Here is a 15,928-nt window from a genome sequence, read left to right as displayed (position 1 = left end):
TTATTGACTTTTTGTCTGGATGATCTATCGATTGATGTAAGTGGGGTATTAAGATCCCCTACTATTATTGTGTTGTTGTTAATGTATCCTTTTAGGTTTGTTAATAGTTGCTTTATGTACATTGGTGCTCCTGTGTTGGGTGCATATATATTTATAAGTGATATGTCTTCTTGCTGGAGTGTCCCTTTTATCATTGTGTATTTCCCTTCTTTGTCTCTCTTAACCTGTTTTATCTTGAAGTCTACTTTGTCTGATATGAATATAGCAACACCTGCTTTCTTTTGTTTGCCATTAGTTGTGAGTATTGTCTTCCATCCTTTCACTCTGAGCCTGTGCTTGTCTTTAGAGCTGAGATGTGTTTCCTGGAGGCAGCATATTGTTGGGTCTTGCTTTTTAATCCATCCTGCCACTCTGTATCTTTTGATTGGAGAGTTCAATCCATTTACATTTAGGTTAAGAGGGCTTAATGTTGCTGTTTTGTCACTTATTTTCTGGTTCTTTTGCATTTCCTTTGTTTCTTGTCCCTTTTGTTTCGGACTGCCAATTCAGTTTGGTTGTTCTGTCTCATGACTCTTCTAGTTTTCTCTTTGTTTATCATATGTGATTTTGTTTTGATTATTTGTTTAGTGGTTACCTTGAGGTTTGTATAAAAAATCTTGTGTATGAGATAGTCCATTATCTGATGGCCTCTTATTTTCTTATACTAAGTCAATTCAATGACTTTCCTCTTCCCCTTCTTTTTTTTTTTTTTTTTTTTTCTGTTCATTGTTTGTTGTTTTCTTATTTTTTTTTTTTTATTTTTTTATTTATTTTATTGCAGTAATATTGGTTTATAACATTGCAAAAATTTCAGGTGTACATCATTGTACTTCTATTTCTGCATGGACTACATCATGTTCACCACCAAAATACTAATTACAAGCCATCACCACACACATGTACCGAATTATCCCTTTCACCCTCCACCCTCCCCCCTTCCCCTCTGGTAACCACCAATCCAATCTCTGTCTCTATGTGTTTGTTTATTGTTGTTATTATCTACTACTTAATGAAGGAAATCATACGGTATTTGACCTTCTCCCTCTGACTTATTTCACTTTGCATTATACCCTCAATGTCCATCCATGTTGTCACAAATGGCTGGATTTCGTCGTTTCTTATGGCTGAGTAGTATTCCATTGTGTATATATACCACAGCTTCTTTATCCATTCGTCCCTTGATGGGCACTTAGGTTGCTTCCAAGTCTTGGCTATTGTGAATAAGGCTGCAATGAACACAGGGGTGCATGTACCTTTGCAAATTGGTGTTTTCAAGTTCTTTGGATAAATACCCAACAGTGGAATAGCTGGATCATATGGCAGTTCTATCGTTGATTTTTTGAGGAATCTCCATACTGTTTTCCATAGTGGCTGCACCAGTTTGCACTCCCACCAGCAGTGTATGAGAGTTCCTCCTCTTCCCCTTCTAAGTCGTTCTTGTTATACCTTATTCTATGTTGTGTTGTGGGTGTGTGTTTACAGTGGTGAGGTTATATTTATTTTTGGTGAATTCCTTCCTTTGATCTTTGATTTTGGTATTTAAGTGGTTGCTAACCTATTCCGGTAAAGATCTGCTATTTTTCTGATTTTGTCTACCTATTTTTCTCCTTGCTCCAAGCTTTGTATTCCCTTTCTTTTCTTTTTTTCAGGCCTGAGGTCCTTCTTGAGTATTTCTTGTAGTGGGGGTCTCGTGGCCATGAACTCCCTTAGCTTTTGTTTAGATGGGAAAGTTACTATTTCTCCATCATGTTTGAAAGATATTTTCGCTGGATAGAATATTCTTGGCTGAAAGTTTTTGTCTTTCAGTATTTTGAATATGTCATTCCAGTCTCTCCTATCCTGTAAAGTTTCTGTTGAGAAATCTGCTGAGAGCCTGATGGGAGTTCTTTTGTACATTATTTTTCGTTTTTGTCTGGCTGCCCTTAATATTTTTTCTTTGTTGTTGACTTTGGCCAGCCTTACCACTAGATGTCGTGGAGTGGGCCTTTGCCTGTTGACGTATTTAGATGACCTGTTGGCTTCACTTACTGGTATTTCATGCTCCTTCCCCAGATTTGGGAAGTTCTCAGCTATTACTTCCTTGAATAGGCTCTCTGTTCCTCTTTCCCTCTCTTCTCCCTCAGGAATACCTATAATTTTTATGTTACATTTCCTAATAGAGTCAGATATTTCTTGGAGTCTTTCTTCATTTCTTTTTAGTTTTAGTTCTCTCTCCTCTTCCATGTGGAGCATATCTGTCTTCCTATCCTCCATAATGCTAATTCTTTCCTCCATATTGTCAGCTCTGTTCTTTCAAGATTCCAGATTCTTCTTTATCTCCTCCATTGTGTTCTTCATCTCCATCAGTACTGATTGGTTTTTCTTTATGATTTCAATCTCTTTTGTGAAGAAACTCCTAATTTCATTGAATTGTTTGTCTGTGTTGTCTCGTATTTCGTTGAGTTTTTTTATGATAGCTATTTTGAAATCTCTGTCATTTAGCTTATGGATTTCTGTGTCTTCAGGGTTGATTTCTGGGTGCTTGTTATTTTCCTTCTGGTCTGGTGATTTCATGTACCTTTGCATTGTGGTTCCTGTATTGGCTTTGTTTTTCCTCATCCTAGAAATATCTGGTTGCAATTTCCACCCGCTGCCACTGTGTGGGGGTTAAGGGCTGTGTAATCTGAGCCCCCTGTGCTCTGCCCCAGCTGTTCACTGCGATCTGCCAGCCGCTTGGTCTGGTCTGGTCGGCTGAGCTGCAGTGTCCAGCTTGCACGAAGGTGGAGGGTGCTCTCTTTTTCCTGCTGCGTCCCTGGCCTGGGGGGCTTCTCGCTCGCCCCTCGTTATCCGCTCTCCTGGGGTGCTCAGATGTTGATGGCACCCCTGCAGCAGTCCTGAGTCCCCTGTGTGGGAGTTTCCCACTGGCTGAGAGAGCCCGAAGAGCTACGGTTTCCCGCAGAGGGCCGCCCCTCCCCGCTCTCTGGGAGCCACATGGACCAGGGTCGCTGATCTGATGGGGAGGGAGAGGAGTTCTCCTTACCTCTCCCCATTTCCTCTGTGGGCCCAGCACGTTCTACTCTCAGATGTGCGGCAGTGTGCATCTTTCCGATCTTGGTTTTCGCTGTCTATGAGTCCGTTGTTGGTCTGTGACTGTTCCTTTTGTTGTATCTTATCGGGGGAAGAGTTTACAGGAACGCTTCCTCCGCCATGACGCTGATGTCACTCCATAATGATATTTTTAAAAATTATGTAAGATGTCCATAGAAAATTTCAACCTAAGATTAACATTAATGAGTCAGAAGAGAAGCACAGTGGTGGATTGTATATCTTTGATGGTGGGTAGAAAAGTTTTTAGAGAAGATGATTGCTTTTCAAAACCTTACGTGTCCTTTCTAGGCTGCTGTCTTACTCTCCTCTAAACTGGGAAGTGTATATATTTCCTATTTCTCATTTCTGTGAGGCTAGGAAAAGAAGAATTAAGTCTGTGTGTATATGTGTATGCATGCACAGCTATACTCTAGGTACTATGTAAGGATTTATTGTTTTTACTTTCTGGGTGCAAGTGATTTGCTTAATAACATTAGGTGAGAAATAGAAGAGCCAGAATTGTTGCTGACCACAGCTCACTATGGTCCTCCACCCTGTTTTTGCTTGCTGTAGCACTTATGGAAAGGTCTAGGATCATTGTAGAACTTGGGAGAGCTGGGCTGGTTTCTATACCATAGCTTTTGAAGGTGTAGCATGCTAATCCCTGTGAGAGTTCTCACTTTCTGTCGTCCTCTTTAGTGGGGAACTGGTTGATTAGATTTTTTCTAGAATAGTCTGGATCTTTTTTAGATGGAGTGGAAGTAGAACCTTTAAGGACTAAGCGTCCATTGCTATTCAACTCTCTCCTCTAAATTGGTCCCCAAAGTCCTTGGAATATTCTTGGGATGACTTCTGAAATGAGGTAGAGGATTTATGGACTGATCAAGGACTAAAGTTCTCATTGTCTCCATTTTCTCCTTTGATTTCTTGCATTCTCACGTGCTCTCTCTTTTTTTTCTCTGTTGTTTCTAACATCTGCCAATCCTTGTCTTCTTTCTTTCTTTTTTTACCTGAAGTGGATTGTTATTCTGTAGTTCAGCTACGTGATGGGTTAGATGATTTTCAGTGGACTGCTCTGGGTGCTTAACCAGCTGTGTGATCTTCATTGAATTACTTAGCCACTATAAGTGCCTCTGTTTCTTTATTTGTAAGCTGGAGTGTTATAGTGATGATTAAATAAGGTAAACTGATTAGGACAGTGTCTGATACAAAGTAAATGTTTTGTTTGTCTTTTTTCTTGGTTAGGAAGATTGGCCCTGAGCTAACATCTGTTGCCAATCTTCCTCTTTTTGCTTGAGGAAGATTGTCCCTGAGCTAACATCCATGCCAGTCTTCCTCTGTTTTGTATGTGGGACACCTCCACAGCATGGCTTGATGAATGATGTGTAGGTTGCGCCCAGGATCCGAACCTGTGAACCCTGTGCCACCGAAGCGGAGTGTGTAAAGTTAACTACTGTGCCACTGGGCTGGCCCCAAATGTTTTGTTTATCTTTTTTATCTTCATTATAATCATCATTCTCATCATTCTGCAGTCACTCCCTTGAGCAGTGTATGAGACTGCCCAAGGTGTATTTTTTGACATTGAGACAGAACAAAATATTAGGTATAGAACAGTCAGTCCTTGCCAGGAGTATTCCCTGTGCTTTGGGCAGGGAAGTGTGGAATGCCTGTTGGTGTCATCTAGTGAAGGAACCGTCAGCATGGGAGCTGCTTAAATCTGGTCTTTATGCTGACATTAAAGGATAGAAGGCTGACGTGAATGCAGAGGTAGGTGGAGGGGAGTGGGTTTTGAAGGCACGTAACTGGTACAAAGGGGACTAAACTCTGAGCAGAGGAGCTGGCTGTGGTAACACAGTCATTCAGAGGAGGTGAATCAAGAGGTAGAAAATAGTAGCTCTTACTTTTAGTTGAATAAGAGCATCCCTGAAATTTGTAGTAATAGAGATTTATATCAGTTGGACATCAGCTTGATTCTAGTTCCATTTTGGACAGGTATTAGGACACTGCTTTTGAAAAGATAAAGTGAGTTTTAGTCATGCTATTTGTATGCCAGATGATTTTATTTTTGGAGGTTGAATTCTCTCACTTGACTGTTAATTCTCTGACAACATCATTTGTTCAGCTAGTTGGTGAGTTCTGAGAGGCTGTGGAGATGCTACTAGAGTGTGTTGCTGACTAGTCAGTAAGCCCCCTAGATCATGAGCCCCTGGAAGGGAGGCAGGACTGTGTCTAACTAAACTTGATGTTTCTGGTCCCTAGTGCGAGTTAGAGAGTAGGAATTCAGTAAATGTTTGAATTGATTAATAGCTTTTCCTCGGAGATTTAGTTCTTTCATATTTTCTTTTAATAGCATTTATTCCTTGGTACTGTAGATGATTGTTATTTCTGTTAGTAATTCAGTCTCTTTTCGTCTGTTATCTCATCGTTGCTCTTTCCTTTGACCCAGAAGGAAATGTGAAGTTATCCACTATGTAGGTTTACGTCAGAAACGTGGAGCTTTAGAATTGGCAGGGACGTTACACTTCAGAGATACCAGATCAGTGTTGAATGTTCTGAGCTTCATAGGCTACAAGTGGCTCATTAACTTTGAGCTGTGCCATGATCTTATTCAGAAGTGGTATTTATCTTATGTAGTTTCAGAGAGAGTCAAACAACCCAATTTTGGTTTACTCCCAAACTGCCCTTTGATTCTGATGTAGGGATTTGTCAGAGAGAATCCGTTGCTTGGTAGGTGGCTGTGAAGGTCGGTAGGCAGAGTAGGAGAGAAGCACCCAGTGGTTGGTGTGTGCGTGGATTGGATTATATAGCGTGGTAGCTAAGAGCTCCAGCAATGGATTTACAATCTGAGTTGAATCTGATTCTACCACTCTATAGTTGCATGACCTTGGGCAAATTATTTAACATCTCTTAAGTCTCAATTTACTTACTATGGAAATGAGACAATATGAGAGACAGTGTAGGGCAATGGATTAAGAGCCAGGGCTCTGAGGCCCGGCTGCCTGGATTAGAGTCTGGTTCCTCTAATTTACTGCAGCAAGTTGTTTTCAGCATTCTGTGGTCAGTCTGTAAAATGAGGATGATGATAAGAGGGGCCAACTTTATAGGTTGTTGTAAGGATTAAATAAGTAAATACCTGTCAAGTGTTTAGCATGCTGTCATAAATGCTCAATAATTGTTAGCTCTTTGTTACTTTCTAAATTAAATTAAACCTTCTGTTAAGGCTGCTGTCAAAGGGAACTGGTTAAGGAAAAGACCTTTTCAAAATAAGTGGATTAAAAGTGTTACCTGGTAGTTACTGAGGATGGGATTCCAGAGAGTCTACTTCAAAAGTTTCAACAGGGAGCATGCTTTAATTTCGTGAGCAGCAGCCTCCCCTCCAATACTAAAAATGTAAAGCACTTTTGTGCTAAAGATGTTTCTGTTTGTCTTGTTCATCATAGGAACATTTTTTTGTTTTTAAACAATGTGGTTGTAAGAGGCAGTGTGAGACAATTCTTATTTTGCTGTTAAGGAAAAACAAAGCAATTTCAAAATGGGTCTCACTCAATAACGAAACTTATTCCAAGTCCTAGTGTTACAAGTACTGTAGTTCAAGCTAGATATTTTATTTCTGAAATTCTAGCCAAAAAAATGAAATTCCTCAGTACGTAATAGGAAGTGATAAAAGAATACTTTGGTACAGTTATAGATTTTCCATTTCCTGAGTTTAGAAGTACAATTTTTTTTAAGTACTGTCTGTATACACTTGTATTTTTCTTTGGTCTATCTATGTCGATCCAAGTCAATTTCTTTATTTTATTGTAGTGTCTTTGGCCTTGGAGGAGTTAAATGACTTTCTCAAGTTAAACACAAAGCTGATCACAATTGAATTAAATCAATTAAAGGTGTTTTAATTGGGATTAAATGATACATTGTGGTAATGGATAGAAAAGCATTTTGTGACTTGAAAGCACTTTGTAAAGCATAGAATACTCTGCAAATATGAATTATTGTTACAGTAGGAAATTACCCTGAAGCAATGCTGACCTCCAAGTATGCTACCAGGCTGATTATTCAGAGATAACAGAATGGATAGGTTCAGTGACCAAATTCAGATGCTTGAATCAGTTTATTGAATTAATTACAGACATACAATGAGAAGCTTAGGTGAAAGGTATGTTAAGACACTCAGGATTGGGTGTGAGTGGAATGCAAGAACCACACGACCCGAATCCCGTCTTACCCGTTATTAGTTTGTCCAGTCTCTCCATGCTGCATCAGCTTTCCCCGCTGACAGTGCGGGACCGGGACCTGCGTTGAGGGTGAGCAAGAGGACTTGACAGATGGAGGTTGTTTGGATCCAATGTTTGCTCGCTCTGTTGGAGAGACACGAGGTGTTTACATCTGAATGCAGCCGTAACTTGCTGTTAATCTGCACAGCTGTTTATGTTGCCTGTCTCTGGCAGATGACACATGAGCCTAGAATGGGGATCACCAATGGGTGTTTGATTGAGGGACAACATGACTATCAGTCTGGATATGTGGCCTAATTCATGCTTTGTGAATACTGAAGGTTTGCTTGATCCTTGGCTAGCTATACGTAGCAATTACTTTGTTCCATCCTTTTTATCTATATTAAAAACAAATGTCTTCTATTTTTGGCCTAGAAGTTAAGGACAACTGTCTTAACTTCTGATACATCATCTAAGTTTTCCCTGTGTTTTAAAAGTTACTTCTTTACTATCTTTGCTTAGTTTCGTCGATCTTCCTTGTTTCTCTTGTTTTCTATATAGCAGAGTGAACATTCTTAAATACAGCAGCTCACTTGACAATTATCATTGTTATTATCTTCTAAAGCACAGAGAGCCTTTGCTTTGTTCTGTTTTGGTCAAGGACTGATGAGTATTGTAGCATAGGGAAAGTCGTGAAGGAGTGTGAATACCTTCAGCTCTCTCTGTGTATGTATTTCATTGAGTTTAGTCTTTTCATTGCTCAGCCCTAGATAAAAATATTCAGATTATATAAAAAAATGACAGTGCCTTCAAAGTATGATGTGATGATGCTCCTTCTTTCTCTGGGAAAAGGCATCTTTCATAGCTAGAGCCAGAAATCCTGTAAATCTCTTCTATTAAATCAGACTCTTAAATATAGAGAAAATAAAGTGGAACTCTTGCTGGAAAATAATCTTGTCTAGAAAATTCCTTGCTAGGGAATTGTCAGTGGGAAAAACTCGGAAAACAGTAGGTGGTTTAATGTTATAGAATTATTGCTGCTGTTTAATAGTAATTATGTGAAATCAGAATCCAATTTAAGCAGTTGTATATGTAGTAAATTATTTATATTCTTTGCTGTTTTAGTGAATGTGCATTTACGAAGTTGATGTTTATTGTGATAAGCTGTGATAGTAAATCAGAATTGTGGAAATGATGACTTAATCAACTTTTTGTTTTTAATGTGCGTAAATTGGTTGTAACTTGATTGTTTTTAATTTTATATTTAGTATAATTTTGAAAATGCATCTCAGACATTTGATGACCTTCCAGCAAGATTTGGATATAGACCTCCGGCTGAAGGTTTAAAGGTAAGAAAATAGTAATATATGCTAAAGGCATGAGGTGTTTAATAAGGTGATTTTTATTGCTATTTATTTATTTAAAGAAAAGAAAATATTTCTTACTACTTCTTATCATAAAACCCATACATATTCATTTGTAAAGTGTTCAGACTATTCAAAACGTATGAAGAAGAAAGTGAAAATCACCTATGATTGTATTATTCTGATCTAGCTACTGTTAACATTTTGGTATATAATATTTCAGACCTGTGCCCTAGAATATGTGTCATATGTGTGTGTTTGTAGATATATGTGCACACATATGTTTATGCAATTGTTTACATACATAATGAATCAATATTTTAACACTAATAGAAACAAGCTACTTAATTACCTGCCTTTTTCACTTAATTATATATCTAGAACATCTTTTTATATGAATAAAGGAGGATCTATGTTTTTATTTGTAATGGCTGCATGGTTTTGTAATATCATGAAATACGATGGATTTTTGAACATTAGTTTAATTTTTCATAATGGATATTTAGGTTGTCCAGTTTTTGCTATTACAAACAGTGCTACAGTGAATGTCTTCTTTGTGTATTTGTCTGTCTGTTTGCATAAGATGTATTTCCAAATGTAGAATTTCTTTGTTTATGGAACACATGTTTATAATATTGTTGCATATTCAAGGTTGCCCTTTGAAATTTGGGGACAATTTTAGACTCCCACCAATAGTGGCTGAGACTGCCCTTTTCCCCCACACTCTCTTCAATACTAGGTATTACCAAATTTTTGTTAATTGCTAAAAAATGTCTAATGAGATTGAAAATCGTAATGCTTTTCGCCCATTTCGTGTGTGTGTGTGTGTGTGTGTGTGTGTGTGTGAATGTGAGAGAAAGAGTGAATTGCCTATTAATAATACTCTTTGCTTATTTTTAAATTAAGACGTCCATTCTTATTGATTTGTAAGAATTCTCTATATATTGGAGGTATCAATCTGTTGTTTGCCATATATGCTTCAGGTAATTTTCCCAGTTTGACCTTCATCTTTTAACTTTGTTTAAGGTTTCAGAAGTTTTGTTTATATAGTTATAAAATACTTTCTTTTCCTTCTACTTCTGGGATCATGGTTAGAAAGTCCTTCTCCATTCCAAGATAATATGAGGTTTTTGTGTTATATAAGTTAGAGTACATGAAATTGTGTGTATATATACGTACACACTACAGAATGTTTTCAGTTTGTTCTAACTTTCTTAAAATTCCTTATTTAAGTACCATAAAACTATTATTCTCAATTAGGATGACAGGCATCTATGGGCCGGGCATATCAGTTTTTAATTTTTTAAAGATTTTAAATTATTTAAAAAAATTTCCAGCGTCGTATGACTGTTTCTTGTTGTAAAAATATTTAAACAGAAAAGAAGTATACAGAGAAAAAAGAAAAAGCCTTCCTTCACCCCTTCCTCACCTGTACGTATCAATCCCACTTCCCTCTTCAGTGTTAAACATCAGGGTGTTATGTGATCCTACAAACCTGCAGATCCTTTTCTGAATATGTAGTACTTTTTGAATCATAAATTTGTAAACTCATAAAATTCATAAGTAATCATTGTGTATATGAAAGGTCTCTTAAATTTTATAATGGAATCCATTCTATGAAGGGATAAAGATGTTCAGAGTATCATAGCCTGCAGAAGCAGTTTACAGACTGTTTCAGGAATAAAACCCAGAACCACCTTGTGGAACTGACTTGATAAAGGATTGAAGCAGCCACTGACCCCCAAAGCCCATCACCTTTTCTCGGATCGGGAAGCCTCAGTGGTCTTACCCCAAAACGTTCTGCCTCTACTGCCACCCAGGATAATCAAAGAGATATCCTTTGCCAGACTCTTTCCTCAGATCTAACACCTAGATTTTTCTGATTGATAGACTCTCGGCCACATGGTTACTAGCCACATACATTAGTGAAATACTAGCTATGAGGGAGGCTGGGTAATATAGTAAATTTTTAAATTTTTGTTGTTTTAGTCTACTTTGGGAAGGTGGGATTCATAGTGTGGGGAGAGTGGGTTCAGAAAGTTTGAGGCACCTTGCGTGATAGGTGTCCACTACAATGTTACTCTGCAATTTGACTTCCTCACCTCCCCACACTTAGCATTATGTCTTAGAGATCTTTCCACAGCTGTACCTATAGATCCAGCACATTCCTATTAAGCAGTGCATGGTATTCTGTAATATGAATGACCATAGTTTATTAGTAATTTCCTATTAACAGATATTTTAGTTTCTTATCCAAAGTATAGAGATTTGGAAGTATAGTTGATGAGTCAATGAGTATGTACATCTAAAGTTTTCCTAGATATGCTAAATTACCTTTCCAAAAGTCTGTACTAATTTATTCCCATTAACAGTGTATGAGAATACTCATTTCCCTACACCCTTGCCAACACTAGATATTATCAGTCTTTTTAACTTTTGCCAATCTGATGGGCAAAAAGTATTATCTTGTTTTAATTTGCATTTCTCTGATTACTGGTGATTTTGAGCTGGCAGCCTTTCTTTGATTCAGTCTAAGGAATCAGACCATCCCTTTTCACTGAAGAGCCTTTCTGCTTAGCAAGTTTGTTTTAAAGAGTTACAGAACTCCTGGTAACCATAGTCCTATGGGTGCTCCTCTATTACTATGTTAGTGTAAATTCAGTTTACATTTAAAAGGTATTTGACAAATTTGTTTATTTACTGCCTAAGAAAGAATAGTGTTAAATATCTGCTTGCTTTTTGCCCTGTGACCAGATAGGGCAAGCCCAGGAAGTAAAATACAGTGACAAAAGAGAGAATGTTCTAACAAATAGTTTTATTATGGATAGCTTTTATATTTACATGACTGGCTTGCCATTGCCCAGATTCCGAATTCACAAATGCTAGCCTACTCATTATTGTTTACAAGGAGGACTTGATGATAATGAAGCGGGGATAGCTCACTGTAGTGTAATGTCTATAAAACCAATTAAATAAATGTGTTAAAAATATAACCAAGTTAAAGATACAATATGGTTATTAAGAGATGTAGCTGAGAAATATTTGCTTTTAAATTTTGCCCAGAGAGTTGAGTTGGAATAATTTTTATAGACTTATATTCTGTATTCTGTAGGTTTTATAATATCATTGGATTCTACCATTTATAAGAGATCAGATATTTATAGTACAACATACATGAATTGAAATTCTCTGTTTACGTTCCATTTACATATGCCCCAACATTAAGCTAATAGTAGTTAGAGGCTTCTTCTGTCCTTCTCCATCATTTAAAAAAATATTCTTAGACTCATACAACCTTCCAAAACTGAATCAAGAAGAAATAGAGAATCTGAATAGACTGGTCACTGGTAAGGAGATTGAAACAGTAATCAAAAACTTCCCAAAAAACAAAAGTCCAGGACCAGATGGCTTCTCTGGTGAATTCTACCAAACATCCAAAGAAGACTTAATGCCTGTTCTTCTCAAACTCATTGAAAAAGTTGAAGAGGAGGGGACGCTTACTAACTCACTTTACAAGGCCAACATTACTATTACTAAAACCAGACAAGGACAACACAAAAACAGAAAATTACAGGCCAATATCACTGATGAAGGTAAATGCTAAAATTCTCAACAAAATACTAGCAAATTGGATATAACAGTACATTAAAAAAGATCATACATCATGATCAAGTGGGATTTATTCCAGGGATGCAAGGATAGTTCAACATTTGCAAAGCAGTTAATGTGGTACACCATGTTAGCAAGATGAAGAATAAAAATCACATGATCATCTCAATAGATGTAGAGAAAGCATTCAACAAGATACAGCATCAATTTATGATAAAAACTCTGAATAAAATGGATATAGAAGGAAAGTACCTCAACATAATAAAGGCCATATATGACAAACCCACAGCTTTCATACTCAATGGTGAAAAACTGAGAGCTATCCCTTTAACAACAGGAACAAGACAAGGATGGCCACTTTTGCCACTCTTATTTAACATACTATTGGAAGTCCTAGCCAGAGCAATCAGGCAAGAAAAAGAAATAAAAGGGATCCAAATTGACAAGGAAGAAGTGAACCTATCACTATTTACAGATGATATGATTTTATATATATAGAAAACCCTATAGAATTCACCAAAAAAACTAATGGAAATAATAAACGAATACAGTTTGCAGAATAAAATTGCAGGGTACAAAATCAACGTACAAAAATTAGTTGCGTTTCTATACACTAACAACGAAGTAGCAGAAAGAGAAATTAAGAATACAGTCACAACAAAAAGAATAAAATACTTAGGAATAAATTTAACCAAAGAAGTCAAAGACCTGTACGCTGAAAACTATTAAGCGTTGTTGAAAGAATTCAAAGACGACACAAATGGGAAGATATTTTGTGCTCATAGATTGGAAGAGTTAACATAGTTAAAATGGTCATGCTTCCTAAAGCAATCTACACATTCAATGCAATCCCTATCAAAGTACCAATATTTTGAATGGAAATAGAACAAAGAATCCTAAAATTTATATGGAACAATGAAAGACTCCAGATAGCCAAAGCAATCCTGAGAAAAAAGAACAAAGCTGGAGGTATCACACTCCTTGATTTCAAATTATACTACAAAGCTATAGTAATCAAAACAGCATGGTACCGGCACAAAAACAGACACACAGATCAATGGAATAGAATCGAAAGCCCAGAAATAAACGAACGCATCTATGGACAGCTAATTTTCCACAAGGGAGCCAAGAACATACAATGGAGAAAGGAAGGTCTCTTTAGTAAATGGTGTTGGGAAAACTGGACAGCCACATGCAAAAGAATGAAAGTAGGCCATTATCTTACATTATACACAAAAATTAACTCAAAATGGATTAAAGACTTGAATGTAAGACCTGAAACCATAAAACTTCCAGAAGAAAACATAGGCAGTATGCTCTTTGACATTGGTCTTAGCAGTAGCTTTTTGAATACCATGTCTGACCAGGCAAGGGAAACAACAGAAAAAATAAACAAATGAGACTACATCAAACTAAAAAGCTTCTGCACAGCAAAATAAACCATCAAGAAAACAAAAAGACAACTTACCAATTGGGAGAAGATATTCGCAAATCATATATCTGATAAGGGGTTAATACCCAAAATGTATAAAGAACTCATACAACTCAACAACAAAAAGCAAACAACCCAATTGAAAAATGAGCAAAGGATCTGAACACTTTTCTAAAGAAGATATACAGATGGCCAACAGGCACATGAAAAGATGCTCAACATAATTAATTGTTAGGAAAATGCAAATCAAAACTACAGTGAGATATCACCTCACGCCTGTCAGAATGACTGTAATTAACAAGACAAGCAATATCAAGTGTTGGAGAGGATGTGGAGAAAAGGGAATCCTCATACACTGCTGATGGGAATGTAAACTAGTGCAGCCACTATGGAAAACAGTATGGAGATTCCTCAAAAAATTAAGAATAGAACTAACCATATGATTCAGCTGTTCCACTTCTGGGTATTTATCCAAAGAACATGAAAACATTAAGTCAAAAAGATGTTTGAACCCTTATGTTCATTGCGGCATTATTCACAATAGCCAAGACTTGGAAACAGCCTAAGTGCCCATCAATGGATGAACGGATAAAGAAGATATATGTATGCATATACACCACATAATGGAATATTACTCAGCCATAAGATGAAATCTTGCCATTTGTGACAACATGGCTGGGCCTTGTGGGTGTTATGCTAAGCGAAATAAGTAAGATGGAGAAAGTCAAATACCATATGATTTCACTCATAAATGGAAGGTAAAAACAACAACAACAACAACAAAGTATGTAGGTACAGAGATTACATTAGTGGTTACCAGATGGGAAGAGGGTGAGAGGAGGGCAAAAGAAGTAATAGGGGACATGTGTACGGTGACAGTTGGTAATTAGTCTTTGGATGGTGAACATGATGTTTGTCTACACAGAAATCGAAATATCATGATGTACACCTAAAATGTATATAAAGTTATAAACCAGTGCTAGCTCAATAAAAATAAAGCGAACAACAAAATAATTCTCAAGTATAGGAAAGTCAGAAAGCTAAAGAAATTTTAGCTATTTGAGCTGTAATGTAAAAAAATGTGAATCTTGCATGGATTAAAATACGGCATGTTAGTGTTGTAGACATTTTAAAAGAAAGATCTGATATTTTTACCTGGGGGAAGCTCTATGGTTTCAGTTATATATTTTAATTAACTGTTTTGGCTGGAACCTTTTTCCAGAAAACCTTTATTTATTTATTTGGAGACCCTGTGGCTGTGCCTCTGATCAAAAGGGAAGATGTGTGGCATCAATATGTTCCCTTACGTCTAAATACCTCATGAGAAACCTGGCAATGAAATATTGTATGGTGTGGTCATTGTGCAGAGTTAGACACTCACGAGGAGTTCATTACTGAGAGTTCCCAGTAGACATTTCTGAAAGTCTTTAACCTCGAGGTTTGCTGTTGTAGGCCCATTCCACCCCACCGTCCCTGAAGGAAACTGACATGCGACTGTTGCTGTTTTACCAGGTGCTTGTCAAGACGTCGTACTGTCCGAATTAAATTTTTGCCAGCCTGGTGGATATGAAATAGTATCTTACTGTTTTTTTTTTGTACTTTCCTTTATTATCTTCACAGTGTTTGCATCAAGATACATAACAATAATAGCAGGTTTCTTTTTTTTTTTTTTTTTTTTTTAAAGATTTTATTTATTTATTTTTTCCCCCCAAAGCCCCAGTAGATAGTTGTGTGTCATAGCTGCACATCCTTCTAGTTGCTGTATGTGGGACGCGGCCTCAGCATGGCCGGAGAAGCAGCGCGTCGGTGCGAGCCCGGGATCCGAACCCGGGTCGCCAGCAGTGGAGCGCACGCACTTAACCACCAAGCCACGGGGCCGGCCCGATAGCAGGTTTCTTTTTAAAGCTTAGTATTAAATATCTTTCCCCATTTTAATTTTACATTACTCTGCCAAGAAAAAAAATTAACAATCAAGTTATCTGAAGCCTGGACACATTTCCATGATTAGCTGGGCTATATAAAAGTTGGGGGCTTTGTTCTTCCTGCTGTGTAAGCAGATCCAGGCCCTAGAAAGATGGGACCAGCTTGTAACTTTTTGAAAAGGGTGCTACAAAAATGGATGGCCTGTTATAAGCCAGATTACAAAGTAAGGACAGGGGCAAGGGAGGGACATTTTCTTGCAGAAACAATTTCTGAGGAGTCCCAAT

The 15,928-nt window shown here is 37.3% G+C and overlaps 1 protein-coding gene across 3 annotated transcripts in view; it reads left to right on the top strand.

Moving 5' to 3' along the window:
• The window catches only part of RNF13 (ring finger protein 13), a 149,373-nt gene that overhangs the window by 33,033 nt on the left and 100,412 nt on the right, over positions 1–15,928 (top strand). For all 3 annotated transcript variants that reach the window (XM_004419257.3, XM_087430402.1, XM_087430403.1), the window contains one exon: positions 8,585–8,665. In XM_004419257.3, coding sequence (XP_004419314.1) covers positions 8,585–8,665 — 81 coding nt within the window. The remainder of the gene's footprint in view (positions 1–8,584; positions 8,666–15,928) is intronic.

This window comes from Ceratotherium simum, chromosome 5 (genome assembly GCF_057802395.1).
Source record: "Ceratotherium simum simum isolate JZ-2026a chromosome 5, ASM5780239v1, whole genome shotgun sequence".
Taxonomy (NCBI): domain Eukaryota; kingdom Metazoa; phylum Chordata; class Mammalia; order Perissodactyla; family Rhinocerotidae; genus Ceratotherium; species Ceratotherium simum.
This window is presented reverse-complemented; position numbering and strand designations above follow the sequence as displayed.